Genomic DNA, 22,021 nt, shown 5'->3' with positions numbered 1-22,021 from the left:
TATATTATAAGGTACATTTTCTTCACTTATGTATATTTATGTACTATTTGAAATAATTTGAAAATGAATAAAATTCAAAAATCACATGCTCTGGTTTCCAACCAATCATAAGACGAAGTGCGGCTGAGAGGTTATAAATATCAGGTGCAACCGCGGTTTCTTTGCACGTTGATGATGGATGAAGCTCTACGGCAGACTAAATAACAATTTCCAAAACAGAAGCTCTATCGACAGGTACAATTTTAAAGTTCTAATCTACACTTAATAGTTAACTTTCAAGTAATATTTGAGTGTTTTGACAACTTATAGCATGTGCTATAGGACGCATAACACGTTTCGCCCAAAGCATTTTTTTTTAAAATGATGATCGGTTGCTTTCAAGTCTCTCGTGCACAAATCTATTTTTGAACCAGTTAGTTTCAGACTAGAGTCAATGTCATGAACATCTATTTGACGTGATGCATTTCTTTGTGTGCATAAATAGGGAATATTAAATATGAATTAAAACGACGAATTTGAATTGTGACTCCATGAAGTCAAAATGGACATTCGTCTAATCTACTGATGATAAACATTATTCTTTCTTAGGTTCATGCACTTTCCTGCTTTGATAAAACTGACCAGACAGCACTTCTTCCTCTTCCAATCTTGAATAATAACCATGCTTAATGGAGATTCCCCTGTTCACTTAAAACCATTATCAGTATATTCACATTTGGTGTGCTCTAAGCAGCAGTGCAATGCCAACAGCCCTGTTTACAACATACAAGTACACATTTCAAATAATGTATCCAGAGCAAAAAAGAGACGCCTTGATGATTCAAGCCTTGATGAGGTCTGCGAGACCCCCCTAAAAAGGCAGCGCATCACTAGAACATGCTCCCGAGATCTTGGATATTGTTCCTTCCTGTCTGGATTGCAGGGATCCACACCTCTACAGCCACTAACAGTCACAAAGAACGTCACACCACCTCGGTCAAAGGTCAATCAATCTGTGTCCCCTGTGGTGTCCACCCCTCTGTCCAAATACAAACAGAACCATATAGATGGAGACCGGGAGAGTCTTCCCTCCCCGATACCGGTTCTGAAATGGGACAGAGAGGTTTCGTCTGCTGAGATAAAACTGTGTGCATTCCTGAACTTCGATGCTTGCAGTTCTGTCTCTTTTGTTGGCTCTCAGGGAACTGGGGAGGGTGCGATTAGGGAGGTCTCGCAGAACGACTTTATCTCTCTTCATGAATCAAAGTCTCAAAGCGCGCCCCCAGAATCAGTTGTCCCATTGAAAGAGGAAGAAGAGCTGTTGTCGGTCAGTCAGCAGGCAGAGCCGAGGGCATCGGACAGAGGCCAAAATGAAGTGCGTGCCTTGGATACGTTTAAAAGCACGCTGCCCCTTCAGGTCCAGGTTTGAGCTCCATCTTTTATACATTTGTAGCATTGCCACTGGTTTCTGTCATTATTTACTGTCCCTGATGTTGTTTCAGACCTTTGCTTTTATTTCGCCCGTGATGGAACATAAAAAGAGAATATTTTGAACAATCTTAAAGCAGCCTTTTTTTCAATGACAGACAGTTCATATTGGCAACATCTGGAAAGCTAAACAAACCCTTAAAGGATTAGTTCACCCCCATCCTAATAATTTACTCACCCCAATGCCATCCAAGATGTCCATGTCTTTCTTTCCTCAGTGTGAGAGAAATTATGTTTTTTGAGGAAAACATTTCTGGATTTTTCTTCTAACAATGGACTTCATTGGTTACCATCGTTTTTAAGTCCAAATCAATGCAGTTTCAAAAGTCTTTGAAGTGTTTAAACGGGCTGTACGCGATCAAAGCTGAAGAAGAGGTTGTTATCTAGCGAAACGATAGGTCATTTTTATAAAAAAATATATAATTTATAGACTTTTTACCTTCAATAGTTCGGATTGAGCTGATCAACAAACGGACAGGGAACTATGTCATCACGTTGAAAGGTCACGCCGGCAATACTATTTGAACTACTATTCATATTCATCAAAATGTTATTCATATACTATTCATATTCACTGAATACTATTACTATATATATATATATATATATAATAGCAAACAATACTATTTGAACTATCCTCCTACGTACAGTCGCATTGTAAACAGTGGGGCGGTACTTCTGCTGGCGTGACCTTTCAACGTGATGACGTAGTTCCCTGTCCGTTTGTTGATCAGCTCAATCCGAACTATTAAACTATTGAATTGATTTGAAAATGACCTATCGTTTCGCTAGATAACCTCTTCTTCAGCTGTGATCGCGTACAGCCCGTTTAAACACCGTTAAAAACTGCATTGATTTGGACTTAAAAACGATGGTAACCAATGAAGTCCATTGTTAGAAGAAAAATCCAGAAATGTTTTCCTCAAAAAACATAATTTCTCTCCCACTGAGGAAAGAAAGACATGGACATCTTGGATGGCATTGGGGTGAGTAAATTATTAGGAAATTTTCATTTTGAGGGTGAACTAATCCTTTAACAGTATTTGGTAACACTTAATACGGTTAAATTAGTAACATGAACTAGCAATGAAAAATACTTTGTTGGTTTTAATTTCAACATTTACTAATGCATTATTAAAATCAAACGTTTTCTGTCAATATTAATGGATCTGAGCTAACATGAACTAACAATGAACAGTTTTTTTTTAATTAATTAATGATATAAAATATGAATAAATACTGTAACAATTGTATTGCTCATTGTTAATGTTATCTAATGCATTAACTAAAAGTACATAATTGTAAAGTGTTACCAAATATACCATATTCTTATGAAGCCTTATGTGAGGAACAGACCAAATTTAAATCAGTCTTTCCCTCAGCTCTCAAATCTCATTCATGAATATACATACTCATATTCAGTCAAGTCACATTGATGTACAGTGTATATAGTGCTTTATACAATACAGATTATTTCAAAGCAGCTTCACAGTAATAAACAAGAAAATAACACTAATAGAGCAAAAATCTTCAATATATGAAATAAATACAGTTTCAACTCTAAAACGACAATAGTATAATTATTCAGCTCAATTTAGTTCGGTGTTGATTCCGTTTAGTTCTATAAACATGTCAGTGTTGCAATCAAGTACTCGAAAGGGAATACTGACACATGCCCATCTCTAGTCAATATGAACTCTCGCCGTATGCGAAAGAGCTGCGTAAAGTATCTTCAGAGTGTATAAAAGAATGACAGAATTGCCATGAACAGATGTTACTCATCTGCAGTGTGTTCTCCTACTTTTCCCACTGAGCAGGTGAAATCTAAAGTGGTGGTTCCAGACACGAAGACCACCTGCAAACCAGTGGTGTTGTATAGTGAAGAGGAGTGGGAGAGAAACAAGAGAACATATGTGGACTCGGTGAAGAGACACATGAAAGAGCAGAATGGAGCAGCAAACGGTATCACGCTTTACTATCATACATATCTGTGTTTTTCCAGGACTGTACCAAACCTGTAGAAGTAATAGAGTGCTGCAGGAGTTATGTTTTTTTGTAGGCCAAAACCTGGACACATTAGCATTTTGTTTCCATCATCCCAAAGTCAATGAATGGATTTTTTTTTTTTGTTAAATGCATGAAATAAGGTATGTGGTTACTTGTTGACAGCATTGTCGTGTTCACACTAGGGCTGGGCGATATGGCCCAAAAAAATTACCATGATCATTTATTTTATATCAGTCGATATAGATAATTATCACGATAAATGTCAAATCTTTATTTCTTTCAAGTTTAAAGGCAAATGTTTGCTCTTAAGTGAAAATTGTAGAAACCAGAGCGTTAATTGTGGTTTTAAACTACTCTTTATTGTCAGAACATATCATGACAAACACTTGCCAAACAGGTGAACATTTCACAAATCTGAGGTAGAACATTCAAACATTTGTCATTCTTCCTTAACAAAATAAATATCTTAATAGAAAAATGCATGTGCTAATTTTTATTTGGTAAAATGTGATATTCTGACTGTTTGAGTTTTATTAAAATTAACCATTGGTCATCCAGTATCATGCATTTAGATCATGATAACCACAGATAAAACCAGGCATAGCCTACAGCACCTCACCATCATGGCAAAATTGAACTTTATGGTTTCTATGGTATTTGTATGAAAAACAGTAGCCTGAATAGGCTACATTATTAAATGCTATAATTATATTCCATTAGTCCTTTAATACATTGTCTACATTAATAATATAATACAATTCAATATGTATATCCCACATTTCATGGTGCAGTTAATATTACTAGGCTAACGTTACAGTAAATCCATGGTAAATGATGAGAATTTGTAGACGGAAAAGCCTTCAGACAGTATCGCAACGATACTCTGTGCACAGTGTTTCTCCTGTTTGTCAGCGCTGTTTCATCTGCCTTTAAACTGGTTTAAATCACTGAGACATTGTGTTCTTCGCTGAATTCAAGCGCTACTCACTGGATCTCGTGACCGAGAGCGATCAGAGTAAACACATCTGCTCTAGTGAGCTCGCGCTGCGCTGCCGTTTGGCCTTTGAGCCGAGCGGTTCAAATGAGTTTCGTTCCGCTTTTGGCGCATAAACATTATCGAACTCTTGATATCGTTTTATCGCGAAATTATATCGCGATAATTATCGTTATCGTTTTATCGCCCAGTCCTAGTTCACACTCTTGCAAACTATTCTAACTCAAACTTTAAAGATCAAAAATTTTAAATAAAGATTGAAATAGTTTTTGGAAGCTTAATGGTGGTGACGTTGAAGTCATACGACCGTGCTGTAGTTCGTTTATACGTAGCTTAACTTTAGCTTTTTACTTCTGGTAATTGTAGGATTCACAAAAGTTGTCTGTGTTCACACTTTGAGAAGTCGGACTACTAAAGATCACTTGTCTTCATATCAGACTAAGTTGAGAAGGTGTTTTGGTATTACAGCAGCATGCTTTCCACTGCAGAAACGTGAATGTGACATGAAGGACGCTGCTGATTAGTGTTGTGACGTGTGTGTTTGGCAGGTGCGATCACTGAGCTTCATTCTTTGATGAACTCCATTGCTAATCGGAAAACTGGAAGGAACGACCCACGCTGGCAACACCCTTCAGATCTCACTCGCAGGTAAATGTCACAAAACCGGTCACGAACATGTTACACCCCAAAATCAAAAGAAGTTATGTTATGCCTTTTTTAAATTTGAAATAAAATAAATAAATGAAATAATAGGAAAATAAAGAAAGGAATAAATTACTTGATAAAACAAATACAAGAGAATTTTTTTTCGAATAAAATTCTATATTTATTTTATTACTTTTTATAACTACTTTTTATTCTTATTTTTTTTAAAATATTTTTATTTATTCATTCGTATATTTTTATATTTCTTTATTTCCGTATTTATTTATGTAGAAATTTTTCATGACAATTAAGCACATTTTACACCGTTATCATACTGTCTGGACGTTTTATGAGGGGGTACAACCAAATATAGATTCACATTCTGTATTAACAAATGTAGAAATCACATGAAAGAATGCTAAACTTGACTTTAAAGGGATAGTTCACCCAAAAATGAAAAAATTTGTTATTACTCACCCTCTCATCGTTCCAAACCCGTAAGACTTTTGTTCATCTTCTGTAGACAAATGAAGATCTTTCTGTCCCTTCATTGACAGCTACAAAACTACCACTTTAAAAAAAAAAGTTCACAAAGAGATCGTAAAACGAATCCATGTGAGTTTAGTCCAAATTTTCTGAAGAGACTCGAATCACTTTATATGATGAACAGATTGAATTTAGGCTTTTATTCACATATAAACATCGAGCAGTGAATATAAACAGAAGCTCAACCGAACCTGCTTGACGCATGAGAACAAGCTTAATTGGTTCTTGCTGAAGCTCAAACGTGCTGCGTAACACGAGAATGAACCTCATTGGTTCTTGTAGAAACTCAAACGTGCTGTGTAACACGAGAATGAACCTCATTGGTTCTTGCTGAAGCTCAAACGTGATGCGTAACACGAGAATGAACCTCATTGGTTCTTGCTGAAGCTCAAACGTGCTGCGTAACACGAGAATGAACCTCATTGGTTTTTGCTGAAGCTCAAACGTGATGCGTAACACGAGAATGAACCTCATTGGTTTTTGCTGAAGCTCAAACGTGATGCGTAACACGAGAATGAACCTCATTGGCTCTTGCTGAAGCTCAAACGTGATGCGTAACACAAGAATGAACCTCATTGGTTCTTGCTGAAGCTCAAACGTGATGCGTAACACGAGAATGAACCTCATTGGCTCTTGTTGAAGCTCAAACGTGATGCGTAACACAAGAATGAACCTCATTGGCTCTTGCTGAAGCTTAAACGTGCTGCGTAACACGAGAATGAACCTCATTGGCTCTTGCTGAAGCTCAAACGTGCTGCGTAACACGAGAATGAACCTCATTGGTTCTTGCAGAAGCTCAAACGTGATGCGTAACACGAGAATGAACCTCATTGGTTCTTGCGGAAGCTCAAACGTGCTGCGTAACACGAGAATGAACCTCATTGGTTCTTGCAGAAGCTCAAACGTGATGCGTAACACGAGAATGAACCTCATTGGCTCTTGTTGAAGCTCAAACGTGCTGCGTAACACGAGAATGAACCTCATTGGTTCTTGCAGAAGCTCAAACGTGATGCGTAACACGAGAATGAACCTCATTGGCTCTTGTTGAAGCTCAAACGTGATGCGTAACACAAGAATGAACCTCATTGGCTCTTGCAGAAGCTCAAACGTGATGCGTAACACGAGAATGAACCTCATTGGTTCTTGCGGAAGCTCAAACGTGCTGCGTAACACGAGAATGAACCTCATTGGTTCTTGCAGAAGCTCAAACGTGATGCGTAACACGAGAATGAACCTCATTGGCTCTTGTTGAAGCTCAAACGTGATGCGTAACACAAGAATGAACCTCATTGGCTCTTGCTGAAGCTTAAACGTGCTGCGTAACACGAGAATGAACCTCATTGGCTCTTGCTGAAGCTCAAACGTGCTGCGTAACACGAGAATGAACCTCATTGGTTCTTGCAGAAGCTCAAACGTGATGCGTAACACGAGAATGAACCTCATTGGTTCTTGCGGAAGCTCAAACGTGCTGCGTAACACGAGAATGAACCTCATTGGTTCTTGCAGAAGCTCAAACGTGATGCGTAACACGAGAATGAACCTCATTGGCTCTTGTTGAAGCTCAAACGTGATGCGTAACACAAGAATGAACCTCATTGGCTCTTGCTGAAGCTTAAACGTGCTGCGTAACACGAGAATGAACCTCATTGGCTCTTGCTGAAGCTCAAACGTGCTGCGTAACACGAGAATGAACCTCATTGGTTCTTGCAGAAGCTCAAACGTGATGCGTAACACGAGAATGAACCTCATTGGTTCTTGCAGAAGCTCAAACGTGATGCGTAACACGAGAATGAACCTCATTGGCTCTTGCTGAAGCTCAAACGTGCTGCGTAACACGAGAATGAACCTCATTGGTTCTTGCAGAAGCTCAAACGTGATGCGTAACACAAGAATGAACCTCATTGGTTCTTGCTGAAGCTCAAACGTGATGCGTAACACGAGAATGAACCTCATTGGCTCTTGTTGAAGCTCAAACGTGATGCGTAACACAAGAATGAACCTCATTGGCTCTTGCTGAAGCTTAAACGTGCTGCGTAACACGAGAATGAACCTCATTGGCTCTTGCTGAAGCTCAAACGTGATGCGTAACACGAGAATGAACCTCATTGGTTCTTGCAGAAGCTCAAACGTGATGCGTAACACAAGAATGAACCTCATTGGTTCTTGCTGAAGCTCAAACGTGATGCGTAACACGAGAATGAACCTCATTGGCTCTTGTTGAAGCTCAAACGTGATGCGTAACACAAGAATGAACCTCATTGGCTCTTGCTGAAGCTTAAACGTGCTGCGTAACACGAGAATGAACCTCATTGGCTCTTGCTGAAGCTCAAACGTGCTGCGTAACACGAGAATGAACCTCATTGGTTCTTGCAGAAGCTCAAACGTGCTGCGTAACACGAGAATGAACCTCATTGGTTCTTGCAGAAGCTTAAACGTGCTGCGTAACACGAGAATGAACCTCATTGGTTCTTGCGGAAGCTCAAACGTGCTGCGTAACACGAGAATGAACCTCATTGGTTCTTGCAGAAGCTCAAACGTGATGCGTAACACGAGAATGAACCTCATTGGTTCTTGCTGAAGCTCAAACGTGATGCGTAACACGAGAATGAACCTCATTGGCTCTTGCAGAAGCTCAAACGTGATGCGTAACACGAGAATGAACCTCATTGGTTCTTGCTGAAGCTCAAACGTGATGCGTAACACGAGAATGAACCTCATTGGCTCTTGCAGAAGCTCAAACGTGCTGCGTAACGAGAATGAACCTCATTGGCTCTTGCTGAAGCTTAAACGTGCTGCGTAACACGAGAATGAACCTCATTGGCTCTTGCTGAAGCTTAAACGTGCTGCGTAACACGAGAATGAACCTCATTGGCTCTTGCTGAAGCTTAAACGTGCTGCGTAACACGAGAATGAACCTCATTGGCTCTTGCTGAAGCTCAAACGTGATGCTTAACACGAGAATGAACCTCATTGGCTCTTGCTGAAGCTTAAACGTGCTGCGTAACACGAGAATGAACCTCATTGGCTCTTGCTGAAGCTCAAACGTGATGCGTAACACGAGAATGAACCTCATTGGCTCTTGCTGAAGCTTAAACGTGCTGCGTAACACGAGAATGAACCTCATTGGCTCTTGCTGAAGCTCAAACGTGCTGCGTAACACGAGAATGAACCTCATTGGCTCTTGCTGAAGCTCAAACGTGATGCGTAACACGAGAATGAACCTCATTGGCTCTTGCAGAAGCTCAAACGTGATGCTTAACACGAGAATGAACCTCATTGGCTCTTGCAGAAGCTCAAACGTGATGCTTAACACGAGAATGAACCTCATTGGCTCTTGCTGAAGCTCAAACGTGATGCGTAACACGAGAATGAACCTCATTGGCTCTTGCTGAAGCTCAAACGTGCTGCGTAACACAAGAATGAACCTCATTGGCTCTTGCAGAAGCTCAAACGTGATGCTTAACACGAGAATGAACCTCATTGGTTCTTGCTGAAGCTCAAACGTGCTGCGTAACACAAGAATGAACCTCATTGGTTCTTGCTGAAGCTCAAACGTGATGCGTAACACGAGAATTCATCTTAATGGTTTTCGCACATCAAGTGAACCTTTGAGCTTCTGTTTAACTGATGTGTGAGTTGATGAAATAAAAACCTAAATTCAATCTTTTTAGCAAATAAATTGTTTGTCTCTTCAGAAAATTTAGACTAAACCGCTCAATTCATATGGATTAGTTTTACAATCTCTTTATGAACTTTAAGTGTCGAAGTGGTAGATGTGTAGCTGTCAATGGAAGGACAGAAAATTTCATCAAAAAACATCTTCATTTGTGCTCTGAAGATGAACGAAAGTCCGGGTTTGGACCGACATGAGGGCGAGTAATTAATGACAGAAGTTTAATTTTTGGGTGAGAAATCTCTTTAAAGTGACTTTGAATCCTGGTTTGAATCTTAAGGATCGTATGTTTAGCTTCTTGATTTAGTCTTTGTAGCCAGATTTTTTTTAACCAACATATTCTTGCCAAGAAGTGCCCACTTAGACAGGAAGAGACCATCTGATGTAAAGTACATGTTAAGTGACCAGCCTCAGTTAATTTTGTTTTTGTCTATTAATGCAGTCCCTCCACTAGGGGGAGCCTTCAAACTGCTAAAATGTGCAACCAGAGGCTGTTCTATTTGAAAGGAAATCAATAAAGCGCCATATGTCATTTTTGTCAGGAATTAAAATGCGGCTGTGATGTATAGAAATTTCAGAAAAACTCAAAAATAATAAACTTTTATTACAGGAGTTAATAGTTCAAACAATCAAGGGATTATGGAAATGTGTGGAAACTTGGTGATTAGAATTTGTCCATCCGTGACTAATGACTCGCAGGTGATGTCTCACAGAAAGAAATCAAAGCAGCATATACAGTTCTGCTTATGAATATTTAGTTAGGTGTAGGTAAACCTGCAGTTTCCCAATTCTACAGTCTTCCTTCAGTCATTGTGTTGTGTGCTTTTTTTTCCTTTTTTTTTCTCCATTTGTTTGTAGGAATTTCCGCAAGTCGCGTCTCAAAGGTTCATCAGTCTCCCTTGACGAGTGGCAGAAAAGAAACCACCTCGCCTATCGACGCTTTGTTAATGTGCCAGACATTTTCCGCAGAAGCCCAATGCTCTGAGTTATTTATTTGTTTTTATTGTTATATATATTTGTTGTCATTTCATATATTTGCTCTTTGTCATTGTTACAAAGGTGAGGATCATTGGTTCATGCTGCTGGTTAGTTGCTCACTGAGAAGTCTGATCTGCTTTTGTGTGTTTATTTGTTATTTCACTGTGTGTGTGGTGTGCGTTTATACTGCACGTTTCATCTGGTGTTGGGCTAATTATCTATATATATTGATATAAGTGTGTGTGTGTGTGTGTGTGAATTTGCATGATCTGTATTCTCAGTTGAGTTTAGTCCTTTACCTCAACCAGCGCTTATTCACCTTGGTACTTACAGGTAATATAGTTTTAGTTACAATAGCTAGACAAATTTGTCTAATTTACTAAAGCTGAATGTTTGTTTCGTTTCCTTTCCCCTCCCTTGTACAGTACATTCAGTTATATGGTTGTACATAATTCATTTTGCTTTGTCGAGGGAAAAGATTTCTTTAGCTTTTCTGTGAAGAATTGCAATTCCATTTTTTTTAGCATTAAATGCATATAAATGGGCACATAGATAAAAGATTTTATATTTTGTAAGCAGGAAAATGTCCTTCCTTGGAGAAACAATGATGTTCGACTGAATGTTGTGATCTTTCGATTGGTTTTGTTCATTTGTTACATTGCTTACAGTTTTATAACCTTTATACATTTAAAATAAAATAAAAAATACTTTATTTGTCTGTTTGTCTCTATCTCTCTCTCTTAGCATTATTCCTGCTCATTTGCAGGGTCTGCTTTACACACGCAATTCAAATCTATCAACACTGGTAAATGTAAAATATAAATCTTATCTATAAGTCAATGCTGATAGTCAGACATTTAAATTTATTTCGATTTTTGGTCCTTTTTGTTCTTAAAGGTACTTTGTAAGTCAGACATTTCTGAATGTTTATCATTTATTTTTAAAAACTCAGTCATGCAAGCTTTTTATCAACAGAACTGTTAGCAATACAACTTTTATTTTTTTTATTTAGTTTATATTCCGTTTCCTGTACATGTCGTAAGTAAAAATGATCGTAATATAAAAGAAAAAAAATGTGTGGGAATGTCAAAAATATCACTTCAGTTCCCATTTGTTTTCTGTCTGCCTTTACAAACAAGTTAATCTATAGATGCCATACAGCATTCATTGGGGAAAAAGGCATGAAAAACACATCCGGCATCAACAATCATTTGAAGTCCCAATTTATACACTGAAAAATGTATATTATAAATCTAAAAATTATTTTCTATTAAGTTGTGTATGTGTATATATATATATATACACACAAAATTCATATTTATCTTAGTCAATTTAATAGATTCATATCTGGAACATTCTACCAGAAACGTACATTTCCACTTATAAAAAATCTTGGGGGAAAAAATATTTTTTTTCTTAAATCTGAACGTTGAGTCATATGGAGGACATGTTAAACTATGAGAAACACATATGCCATCTCAGCATGTTTTTATGATTGAATAAAATACATTTTTATATGCATTTCCCCCCTAAAATGTCAGGCCCTGTCACAGACAAATTTGTATATGTTAAAATGGTTTCCTAATGAATTTCTTTGATACAAATAGCATTTTCTTATTGATCACATGTCCCTGATTGTATCTAACATGGTTTTATAATTCCTTTAAGAAATATAAGTAACTTCTCGGTCAACTGTAGTACACAAAATCACAGAATACCCACCAGGCACTCATATAGTTGTAAAATAACTACCTTTACATAGGTGATTTTTACAAAAACATAGTGGATATATACCCCCACCTTCATCTACACAGTTAAAGAGATTAATGAATTAATATTTCCTCAAATAGTACACTTTTGTCATAATTTCCTGTGTGACAGGACTGACTTTATGGATTTTGATGATGCAGAAAAAGTTATGTTTTGTGTTCTTTATTTAAGTTTTGATTGGCATTTCTTTTTTAAATTATTATTATAATTTGAATGTTAATGTAATATTAGACTATGGTAAAATTCAGCCAAGGACATAATATTACCAAAAAGTATTGGGACAGCCCTCCAAATAATTGAATTCAGGTGTTCCAATCACTTGCATGGCCACAGTTGTATAAAAATCAAGCACCTGGGCCTTCATTTTACTATTGCATGCGTTAAATACATAATATATGCAATAAATGTAATAAAAAAGAACAATAACATTAATTTGTAAGGCCGTGTCACACAGGAATGTGACAGGGCCTGACGGTTGGCCATTTTAAATTGCCATTACTCAGCCTGCTAGCATGCTAGCATAAAAACTGTTAACATGCAAACAAGGAATTTCAGTTCAGTTGATGTGAATGATAACAGCTTAAACTTGTTATTGATGGAGTTTTTTTTCTAGATAACAGGTTTTAGCATAACAAGCTCCAATTTGGCTGAGGAGTGAGAACAAGGACATAGACAGGATTTGTAATTTTCAAAAGTGTTTTTTAATAAAGAACAAAAATATCTGAGAACCTAATGAACGACATATAGAGAGCCTAAGTCCCTCCCCTTCCGGTTGACCACCATGGGACCTTATTTTTCGGAAAAATATTGTATGGTAGCCTAGTCAATGGCGAGAGACAACAAATATTTTGATCTCGTTTGAACTGTGCCCTGAATTACACATATGATGTTTGTCAATTTAAAAGATACATTTTAAAGTCAAGAAAGTCGCAGTAAAGTCAAGAAAGTCATATAAGAAAATATGATCATATAACACCGATTTTATCATCACTGCATTGGTTACCTATAAAGTTCCGTATTAATAACAAGGTATTGCTACTGACTTATAAAGCCCTAAACGGCTTAGCTCCAGTCTATTTAACGGATCTTCTATCGCCCTATAATCCATCGCGCTCTTTAAGATCACTAAATTCGAGGCTTTTGGTCATACCGAGGATATCCAGATCCACCAAAGGAGGGAGAGCATTTTTACATTTGGCTCCAAAACTCTGGAATAGTCTTCCTGATACTGTTCGTTGCTCAGACTCGTTCTCCCAGTTTAAAACCAGATTAAAGACGTATCTCTTCAGCCAGGCATTCATATAATATTTTTGATCTTACAGTTAAATCCGGCTTCTAGTTTATAAACGCCAGAGGAGAACTGGCCCCCGACTGAGCCTGGGTTCTCCCAAGGTTTTTTTTTCTCCATTAGGTCACCTGATGGAGTTTTTTGGTTCCTTGCCACTGTTGCCTTTGGCTTGCTCAGATGGGGATTTTTGGGGATGTTTAATTAATCAATCAACAATACTATTGGATCAGCATTACCAAACGTGGACGTTTTCCACTAGAAACAAACATTGATGTATTATTTTAATGTAATACTGTGAAGCTGCTTTGATACAGTCTGTATTGTGAAAAGCACTATATAAATAAACTTGACTTGACTTGACTTGACTCCATACATATTTTTTCCGAAATAAGGTCCCATGAGCCGGAAGCGGAGGGACGGGACTTAGGCTCTCTATTCCTTTTCAGAACAACTCACAGAAATCAACTATGAGCCAGTTTTAGAAATTTTTGGATTAGCCTACATATTTTTTTATTCACTGTAACAATTCAAGAATAGATAATGTATGTTTCTGTAGAATGTCCCATCTACCTATTTTTTTTTTTTATGTTTTAATTAATTTATCTATTTTAATCTAATTTATAACATCGTGACGCATATGCATACTATAATGAAATATATGTGATATGTACTTGTGATGCTTGCAAAGTTATTTTTGTCAGAATTACTTTTGCATGTGTTTAATGGTGTAACTACGGTATTTACCAGCAGGGGCTAAATTGTTGACGCAAACCTGACAAAGAATGTGTAAAGTAATTACTACCAGAGCTTCCCAGTGATTATAGTCCCGTCCGAATGTGCCATCTCAGTAATCATTACGGACAATGTAGGTAAAGATTACAGCGACTTTTACCATCTGTAAAAAGGTCCGGAAAAGTTTTTTTTTAAGTATGGAGGCGCTTGAAAAAGCATTCAGTTGGGATCTAGGCGGGGGGACAAGTCTGTGGCAAAACTCAAGTAGTTTTCCACATAGCCTTAGTTACCATTCAGATCAAAAAGAAGGCCGAAAGCACTTGTCCGAGGCACTAAACTTCTTTTAGCTTTAGTTAAGTGCCTATTACCAACAGAATCCAATCAGAATCGTATTAATTTAATACATCTATGGTGTCCCCAGAATATGTCTGTGAAATTTCAGCTCAAAATACCCCCTAGATAATTTATTATAGCTTGTCAAATTTGCCCTTTTTTGGGTGTGAGAAAGAATGCTCCGTTTTTGTGTGTGTCCCTTTAAATGCAAATGAGCCGCTGCTCCGCCCCCGTTCAGAAGAGGCCGATCCTTTACACGGGTTTTGGATACTTCGACAAAAACAAAACACGCGAATAATATCGCTCATCCAGAATCTCAGAAATAACCAGTAGCCAGTGCAGCCTTATGGAGAGACTCAGGAGGAGGTTGCAACTTGCAACTTTTAGGAGGAGGTTGCCTGGACGTTTCTGAATGGTTAGTGGATACATTCACTCTGCTGCTTTGCTCCAACTTTTGCCATTGCGGTAGTCCGTGTACTTTTTGATAATTTCATTTCCTGTTTGGAATGGAATAACGAGAAATGAAAACCAGCTCGTTTATTCGTTTTTTAGTTTAGTTTAAAAAACGAAAAATACGATTTTGGCTCGATTTTTCATTTTTCGTTTGTGGTTTACAAATCGATTCGATATTTCATTTGCACACGTGGGCGGCGCTGAAACGCCCCTTTCATCTGATTGGTCAAAACGCTCCTCCTTCAGTAAGCTACATTTCTTCTTCTTCTTCTTGTAATTTCCGGCAGACTAGACGCATCTATGGCGTATTGCTGCCCTCCTCTGTTCTCTAATCGCTATTTAGCCTACATCTTATTTAATACTGTCTATATATTTTTATATACGCCAATGTTTCTCAGATATACGAGCATTTCTTTCTGTCAGGCAGAATAAGAGTCAGTAGTGCGACACGGACAAATCATACACTATAATAAAATAATGTCTGAAACCACCACTCACTGTTAACTTGGCACAATATTTGAAGCAGAATATGTTGCTGGCCACGTAATTCGTGCTGCAAGCGACCCCATTAATGTGAGCCACAGAATATGACATAGCATGATATATTTCCCATTGATAAATACAGTGCAAATAGATCTGTCTCTTTGGATATAAAGTGGAAAAAAATATGTCTAGAGTTCCCATAAAACATGAAAACCCAACAACCCAATGGGAATATATCCTTCTTGTGTAAAACATATGTTCATAATCAGTGATTACACAATAGCACCGGGAGGCGTCTGGAATAAATCTGCAGTGATCAATCCGCATTTTAAAGACAGCTAATTTTACAATAGGCTCATATTCAGAATGTCCTTCTCGTATAACGCCAACGACCGCACAAATGGGCTTCCTTTGTGAAATATAGCAGACCACCGTTTTAAATAACAGTTTAAAAAAGATGGTTTGTTATAGTCCGATAGATAGATAGATAGATAGATAGATAGATAGATAGATAGATCTTGAAGTGTAAAGCTTGTTCTCATACACAGAAAATGCCTATTTATGAATGAAATTCATGCGTTTATTTGTCATTTAAACTGATGCAAACAGGGAAAGAGAGTAGAAAAGACGTATCCTGTCGCCCCCTCTAGTGGACAGCATATTACGGCCTTCATTGCTCAGATAACGCAAGTCAATGGATTTTTTGGGAAAGTCAGTCTGACCAGTTAATAGTTAGAAAAGATATTAGCGAGTCAGACCAGTCTGAAGGTCTGACTGAGTTTGGTGATGCATTTAAGTTCTAGGCGGAGTCAATTTCTCATAATAATAATAATACATAATAATAATAATAATAATAATGTTTAAATAAATGCTGGCTTTTTCAAGCCAACATAATAAAGAAAACTCAGAGAAACATCGACCAATTTAGTATGTAATAAAATTGTATTCGTTTTATAATAAAACTATGGTATGCCATGCTCTTCAACCAACATGATTTTAATTAATCCCAAACCTGGTAATTTTGTCAGTACTAATGTACGTTCACTTATAGTTTCTCTCTTTTCTGTCTCTTTCTTTTCATGTGAACTGAGGCTACACATGCATACATTCATAAATATAATCTTTATTTCTATTCAATTTTCAAAATTATTTATACGTCACACACGCCTACCGGCCTTTTGATGTAAATGTTACGGACATATCATGGTACAGTTCAGCCTATTATTGATTTTTATTTCCACTTCCCTTTTATCCAAAGAGACGGAACTATTTGCACTGTATTTATCAATGGGAAATATATCATGTTAAAATAATCTGTCATATAGGCTACTGTGGCTCACATTAACGCATACCTGACACTCCCGTTTTCCCCGGGAGTCTCCCGTATTTCACACCCATCTCCCGCACCCCTCCCGTTTTGTTATTTCTCAAACCATTCAAGCCATATAGGCTACTTATTTTATAAAACTTTAAAAGCGCATCACTCATTCCTGGGATTGGGAATACATTTGACATCGCAGCCTGACCTTGACGGAAAGAAATATCCTACGCCAAAAGTAGGCTACCAGAGAATCGTTCTTGCGCAATAGCTGATGTAATGTTCAGTTCCAGTGAAAACCTGTTCCAGTTAATGGAGTAGGCTATACACAGTTGATGTGCAATATTCAGTACCAGTAAACTCCACCCGCTGGAACAGGCTCAACAGTTTCTTACAGTAACTGAATACATCACCTTCAGTTTTGAAAACTGTAGCCTACTCACAGATTTGTGGCCTATTTAGAAATCTGTTTTTCTGTATATTGATTTGTTGTGTAGGCTATTGTTAAGATGAAAACACTGTCTTAACTGAATTTTTCTATGATTTGGAGATGGGGTGTGTAATGTATAGATGACATGAAACCGCATGTGGTTGAACTGAAACCCCCCCAGGTCTCCCGTATTTTGGTACCCAAATGTTGACAGGTATGCATTAACGGGGCTAAACTAAAAAACGAATAAACGAGCTGGTTTTCATTTCTCGTTATTCCATTCCAAACAGGAAATGAAATGATCAAAAAGTACACGGACCGTACACGAACCCTTCTGAATCAACACTGTTGTCGCTTGCGAAAACCAAATGGTTGCGACGTGGGTGGAAACGTGCAGATAAAGGGTATTTATTTATTATTTATTATATAATACTAATAATATATATTTTTTTATAATAAAAATATTATAATAATACATCAGAAGAGGAGCGAAATCTGATCAGCTTATTTTTGGACATGCTTGCAGAGAAAGGCTTACGAAAGGAATGAAAAATTACGAAAAAAAAGCTTTCGTAAAGGCTTACGAAAACAAAGTTACTGGGTTGTCACTTTTCATGTTTTCTGGGTTGGTAGATACACCGGGGACTCGATTATAGCACTTAAACACGGAAAAAGTCAGATTTTCATGACATGTCACCTGTAATATTACAGAGGTCCTGTGGTAAAATCACATCTACCCTTGTAAAACTAATCCCGTCTGAATAGGCTGTTATTGGTCAGATTAATCTGCTATGTAGTCAGAGGCAGAAGTCATAATGCTTGGCTACATGAGATTATGATGCATTTATATTCACATTCATCATGTTAATGTTATATATGAAATTGTCACGTTTTGGGTTTGTTCTTGTCATGTTTCTGTGTCATGTCTTGTTTCCATGTCTGTCATGTGATTCCCTGTTTGTCATGTGATCCTGCCATGTCTTGTCATTGGTTTATTGTCTGATCATTGTTCACAGGTGTCCCTTGTTTTGTCATTAGTCTGTGTATTTAAGCCCTCATGTTTGCCATGTGTCTTTGTCAAGTATTGTTTCCTGTAGTCTGCTGTGTAAGGTTATGCTCATGCTTTGGTTTTTGTTTTCATGCCACGCCATGTTTTTGTTTTATTTTAGTTACAATAAACTGCACTTGGGTTCTCCTTTACACTTGCCTCCAGTGGACCCCTTATTACAGAATACTTGACCCACAACAATGAACCCAGTGGTTTCCCTCCTGAACCTACGCCAGGGGTATCTTCCCATTGAATCGTATGTGGCAGAATTTTGGGAACTCTCTCACCTGGTGGATTTTGATGATGTGGCGCTCAAAGACATTTTTAGGGTTGGTTTGAATGAGCCTGTTTGCTACCAGCTACCTGGGGGAAAAATTCATTGGTCTCTGGCACAATACATGGACTATGCCCTATTATTGAGCAGTTCCTCATTTACTGTGGGCTTTGAGGAGAAGCCCCACAAACCCACAGTATCTGCCAAGCCTGAGCCGCTTCACGTCATGCCTGCCAAGCCTGAGCCACTTCACGTCATGTCTGCCAAGCCAGAATCTCTTCTCGTCATGTCTGCCAAGCCCGAAATTCTCCATGTAATGTCTGCCAAGCCTGAAACTCTTCATGTCATGTCTGCCATGTCTTGGTCTCTTCACGTCATGCCTGCCAAGTCTGAGTCTGTTCACGCCACGTCGGCTACCGAGCCTGTGTCTCCTGACAAGATGGCCGCCGCCGAGCCTGTGTCTCCTGGCAAGATGGCCGCCGCCGAGCCTGTGTCTCCTGACAAGATGGCCGCCGCCGAGCCTGTGTCTCCTGACAAGATGGCCGCCGCCACGCCTGAACCTGAGCCCTCAGCAGAGATGGCCGCCGCCACGCTTGAACTTGAGCCCTCAGCAGAGATGGCCGCCGCCACGCTTGAACCTGAACCCTCAGCAGAGATGGCCGCCGCCACGCTTGAACCTGAGCCCTCAGCAGAGATGGCCGCCGCCACGCCACGCCTGAACCTGAGCCCTCAGCAGAGATGGCCGCCGCCACGCTTGAACCTGAGCCCTCAGCAGAGATGGCCGCCGCCACGCCTGAACCTGAGCCCTCAGCAGAGATGGCCGCCGCCACGCTTGAACCTGAGCCCTCAGCAGAGATGGCCGCCGCCACGCCTGAACCTGAGCCCTCAGCAGAGATTGCCGCCGCCACGCTTGAACCTGAGCCCTCAGCAGAGATGGCCGCCGCCACGCCTGAACCTGAGCCCTCAGCAGAGATGGCCGCCGCCACGCTTGAACCTGAGCCCTCAGCAGAGATGGCCGCCACTAATGTTGAGTCCTCAGTTATGGCTACACTAACAACTATGGCCACAGCCATATGGTGTGTATGGTCGGTGCACACATTTGAAGTTCATGTCACCTCTGCCGAGCCAGAGCCTGTTCACGCCGTGTATGCGCCGGCTGAGCCCTCAGTGACCGCGACACTGGCCATTATGGCCACAGCCATGTAGTGTGTGTGGGCTGCGCACACACTTGAGCCGGTGATGTCTGTTCCAGTCCCCGAGCCGGTGGTGTCTGTTCCAGTCCCCGAGCCGGTGGTGTCTGTTCCAGTCCCCGAGCCGGTGGTGTCTGTTCCAGTCCCCGAGCCGGTGGTGTCTGTTCCAGTCCCCGAGCCGGTGGTGTCTGTTCCAGTCCCCGAGCCGGTGGTGTCTGTTCCAGTCCCCGAGCCGGTGGTGTCTGTTCCAGTCCCCGAGCCGGTGGTGTCTGTTCCAGTCCCCGAGCCGGTGGTGTCTGTTCCAGTCCCCGAGCCGGTGGTGTCTGTTCCAGTCCCCGAGCCGGTGGTGTCTGTTCCAGCCCTTAACCCCATAGCTGTCCCCAAGAAGGGTCCTTGAAAGGACCATGGAGGCCGCGCCGCCATGGTCTCCTGAACTGTCTGGTCCACCTTGGCCACCTGAACTGTCTGGTCCGCCCTGGCTTCCTGCACTGCCGGATCCGTCCTGGCTTCCTGCACTGCCGGATCCGTCCTGGCTTCCTGCACTACCGGATCCGCCCACGCCTTGCCACGGCCCAGGTCCGCCCACGCCTTACCACGGCCCAGGTCCGCCCACACCATGCCACGGCCCAGGCCCGTCCACGTCCCATGTCCTGTCCCCCTGCACGGGCCTGGCCCACCATCCCGCCCCCATGACCTCCTCCACTCCACCACCCTCCTGGGATTCTGTTGTGTTTTGGATTTGTTGGGCGTCGGGAGACGCCCTTAGAGGGGGGGATTCTGTCACGTTTTGGGTTTGTTCTTGTCATGTTTCTGTGTCATGTCTTGTTTCCATGTCTGTCATGTGATTCCCTGTTTGTCATGTGATCCTGCCATGTCTTGTCATTGGTTTATTGTCTGATCATTGTTCACAGGTGTCCCTTGTTTTGTCATTAGTCTGTGTATTTAAGCCCTCATGTTTGCCATGTGTCTTTGTCAAGTATTGTTTCCTGTAGTCTGCTGTGTAAGGTTATGCTCATGCTTTGGTTTTTGTTTTCATGCCACGCCATGTTTTTGTTTCATGTTTTATTTTAGTTACAATAAACTGCACTTGGGTTCTCCTTTACACTTGCCTCCAGTGGACCCCTTATTACAGAAATACAATGTCAAAGAATTTTATTCATTTTAAGATTTCTCTTGTTCATGAAAATGTCCAAGACTCTGTTATTAGATCTGAAGCTACATATGCGTCAGAAACTGTGGTTCATATATTTCCGATATTTAACATTGGACATCAAGTGGTGACCCAGCACAGTTCCATACTGTTTATCATCCAAAACTAAACAAGAATCTCCTTAAACTCCTTAAAGATGAATCGACCCTATCAGAACAAACTTGATGATCCACCCGTTGAGAACTAACAATATAAATAAAACAGTGTTAAAGATGCACAAATGAAGGAATTAGCCAAGCTATTTTCGATTTCAATAAGATTTAACCAACCCAACGCCATACACATCCAAGCAGAATTTCTGAACCCGAGCTAATCAAATTCCATCTGTAAAAACATGCATAAATCTGCTGATAATGTTTCTGTGAATTACCATGTTTTAAATTAGGTTCTGACATATTATAAAATGCTTCTCCTGCCTGACATTAAAATGATCACTTTATGCTTATCTATGTATTTAGTATGCCTTACATTCAGTGTTGGAACGTGTCTGTTTGTGTTTATCTGTATACTAACTGCATTAGTCAAGGTACATGCTGTTAGGAAGAGCAGCTGGGATCTGAAGCCAGATTTCTGTCTTGTGTTCTTGCTGACGGACCACAGACTGAGAGGAAATGTCCACAGATACAGGTACTGGCTGGAATGGGCCATGGTGGGATCAAATGATCTGCTTTTAATGTGCACTCAGTGTTGATTCAGCATCACATTAAAAGCAAAAGAGTACACAATCATTTGGACTACTTTAATGGTGATTTGTGTGTGTGCATTTTAATCATTTTAGAGCTTATTCAATAGCAAAAATAACCATGTACATTCGTGGAACGACCTGTGGGTGAGTAAATGATGAAACGTTTTCCTTTTTGGTGAACTGTTCCTTTAGCATTGTTATAAATGCACTGATAGAAATATTCAATTCAATTAAATTAACTAAGAGCTAAAGGAAGCAACAAACATGAAGCTGGAAGCATCTGCAGTTATCCAAACGTTGAATGTGAACACTTTGCATTCAAGCGTTTTGATGGTGAAGATAAACAAATGATGAATCTTATCGTGCATGTGTAGGGCTGCTTATGCATGTCTTGAAAGTCACCTTCTCCTAAAATGGAAATTGTGGTGTTGAGGTGGGGCTTGAAAAGTTTCAAATAGAAGTATCAGATTTTTAGTTTCTCATTCAGTTTAGACTCG

The 22,021-nt window shown here is 39.8% G+C and overlaps 1 protein-coding gene across 1 annotated transcript; it reads left to right on the top strand.

Moving 5' to 3' along the window:
• The first annotated feature begins 97 nt into the window (after positions 1 to 97).
• On the top strand, positions 98 to 11,028 carry kop (askopos). Its single transcript, XM_084392303.1, has 5 exons — positions 98 to 234; positions 589 to 1,402; positions 3,285 to 3,429; positions 5,017 to 5,116; positions 10,191 to 11,028. The coding sequence occupies exons 2-5, from the start codon at positions 662 to 664 to the stop codon at positions 10,315 to 10,317; spliced, it is 1,113 nt and encodes a 370-aa protein (XP_084248429.1). The 5' UTR covers positions 98 to 234; positions 589 to 661; the 3' UTR covers positions 10,318 to 11,028.
• The last annotated feature ends 10,993 nt before the right edge of the window (positions 11,029 to 22,021 follow it).

The sequence above is a fragment of the Rutilus rutilus genome (genome assembly GCF_951802725.1).
Source record: "Rutilus rutilus genome assembly, chromosome: 20".
NCBI lineage: Eukaryota > Metazoa > Chordata > Actinopteri > Cypriniformes > Leuciscidae > Rutilus > Rutilus rutilus.
The sequence above is the reverse complement of the archived record's forward strand: the minus strand, read 5'-3'. Positions and strand labels throughout refer to the sequence as shown.

Excerpts from the sequence above, each read along its gene's own strand:
- kop (XM_084392303.1), top strand. The coding sequence starts at position 662 with ATGCTTAATGGAGATTCCCCTGTTCACTTAAAACCATTATCAGTATAT. Across the intron at positions 1,403-3,284 it reads CGCTGCCCCTTCAGGTCCAG|GTGAAATCTAAAGTGGTGGT; the intron begins GTTTGAGCTCCA and ends CCCACTGAGCAG. Across the intron at positions 3,430-5,016 it reads GCAGAATGGAGCAGCAAACG|GTGCGATCACTGAGCTTCAT; the intron begins GTATCACGCTTT and ends TGTGTTTGGCAG.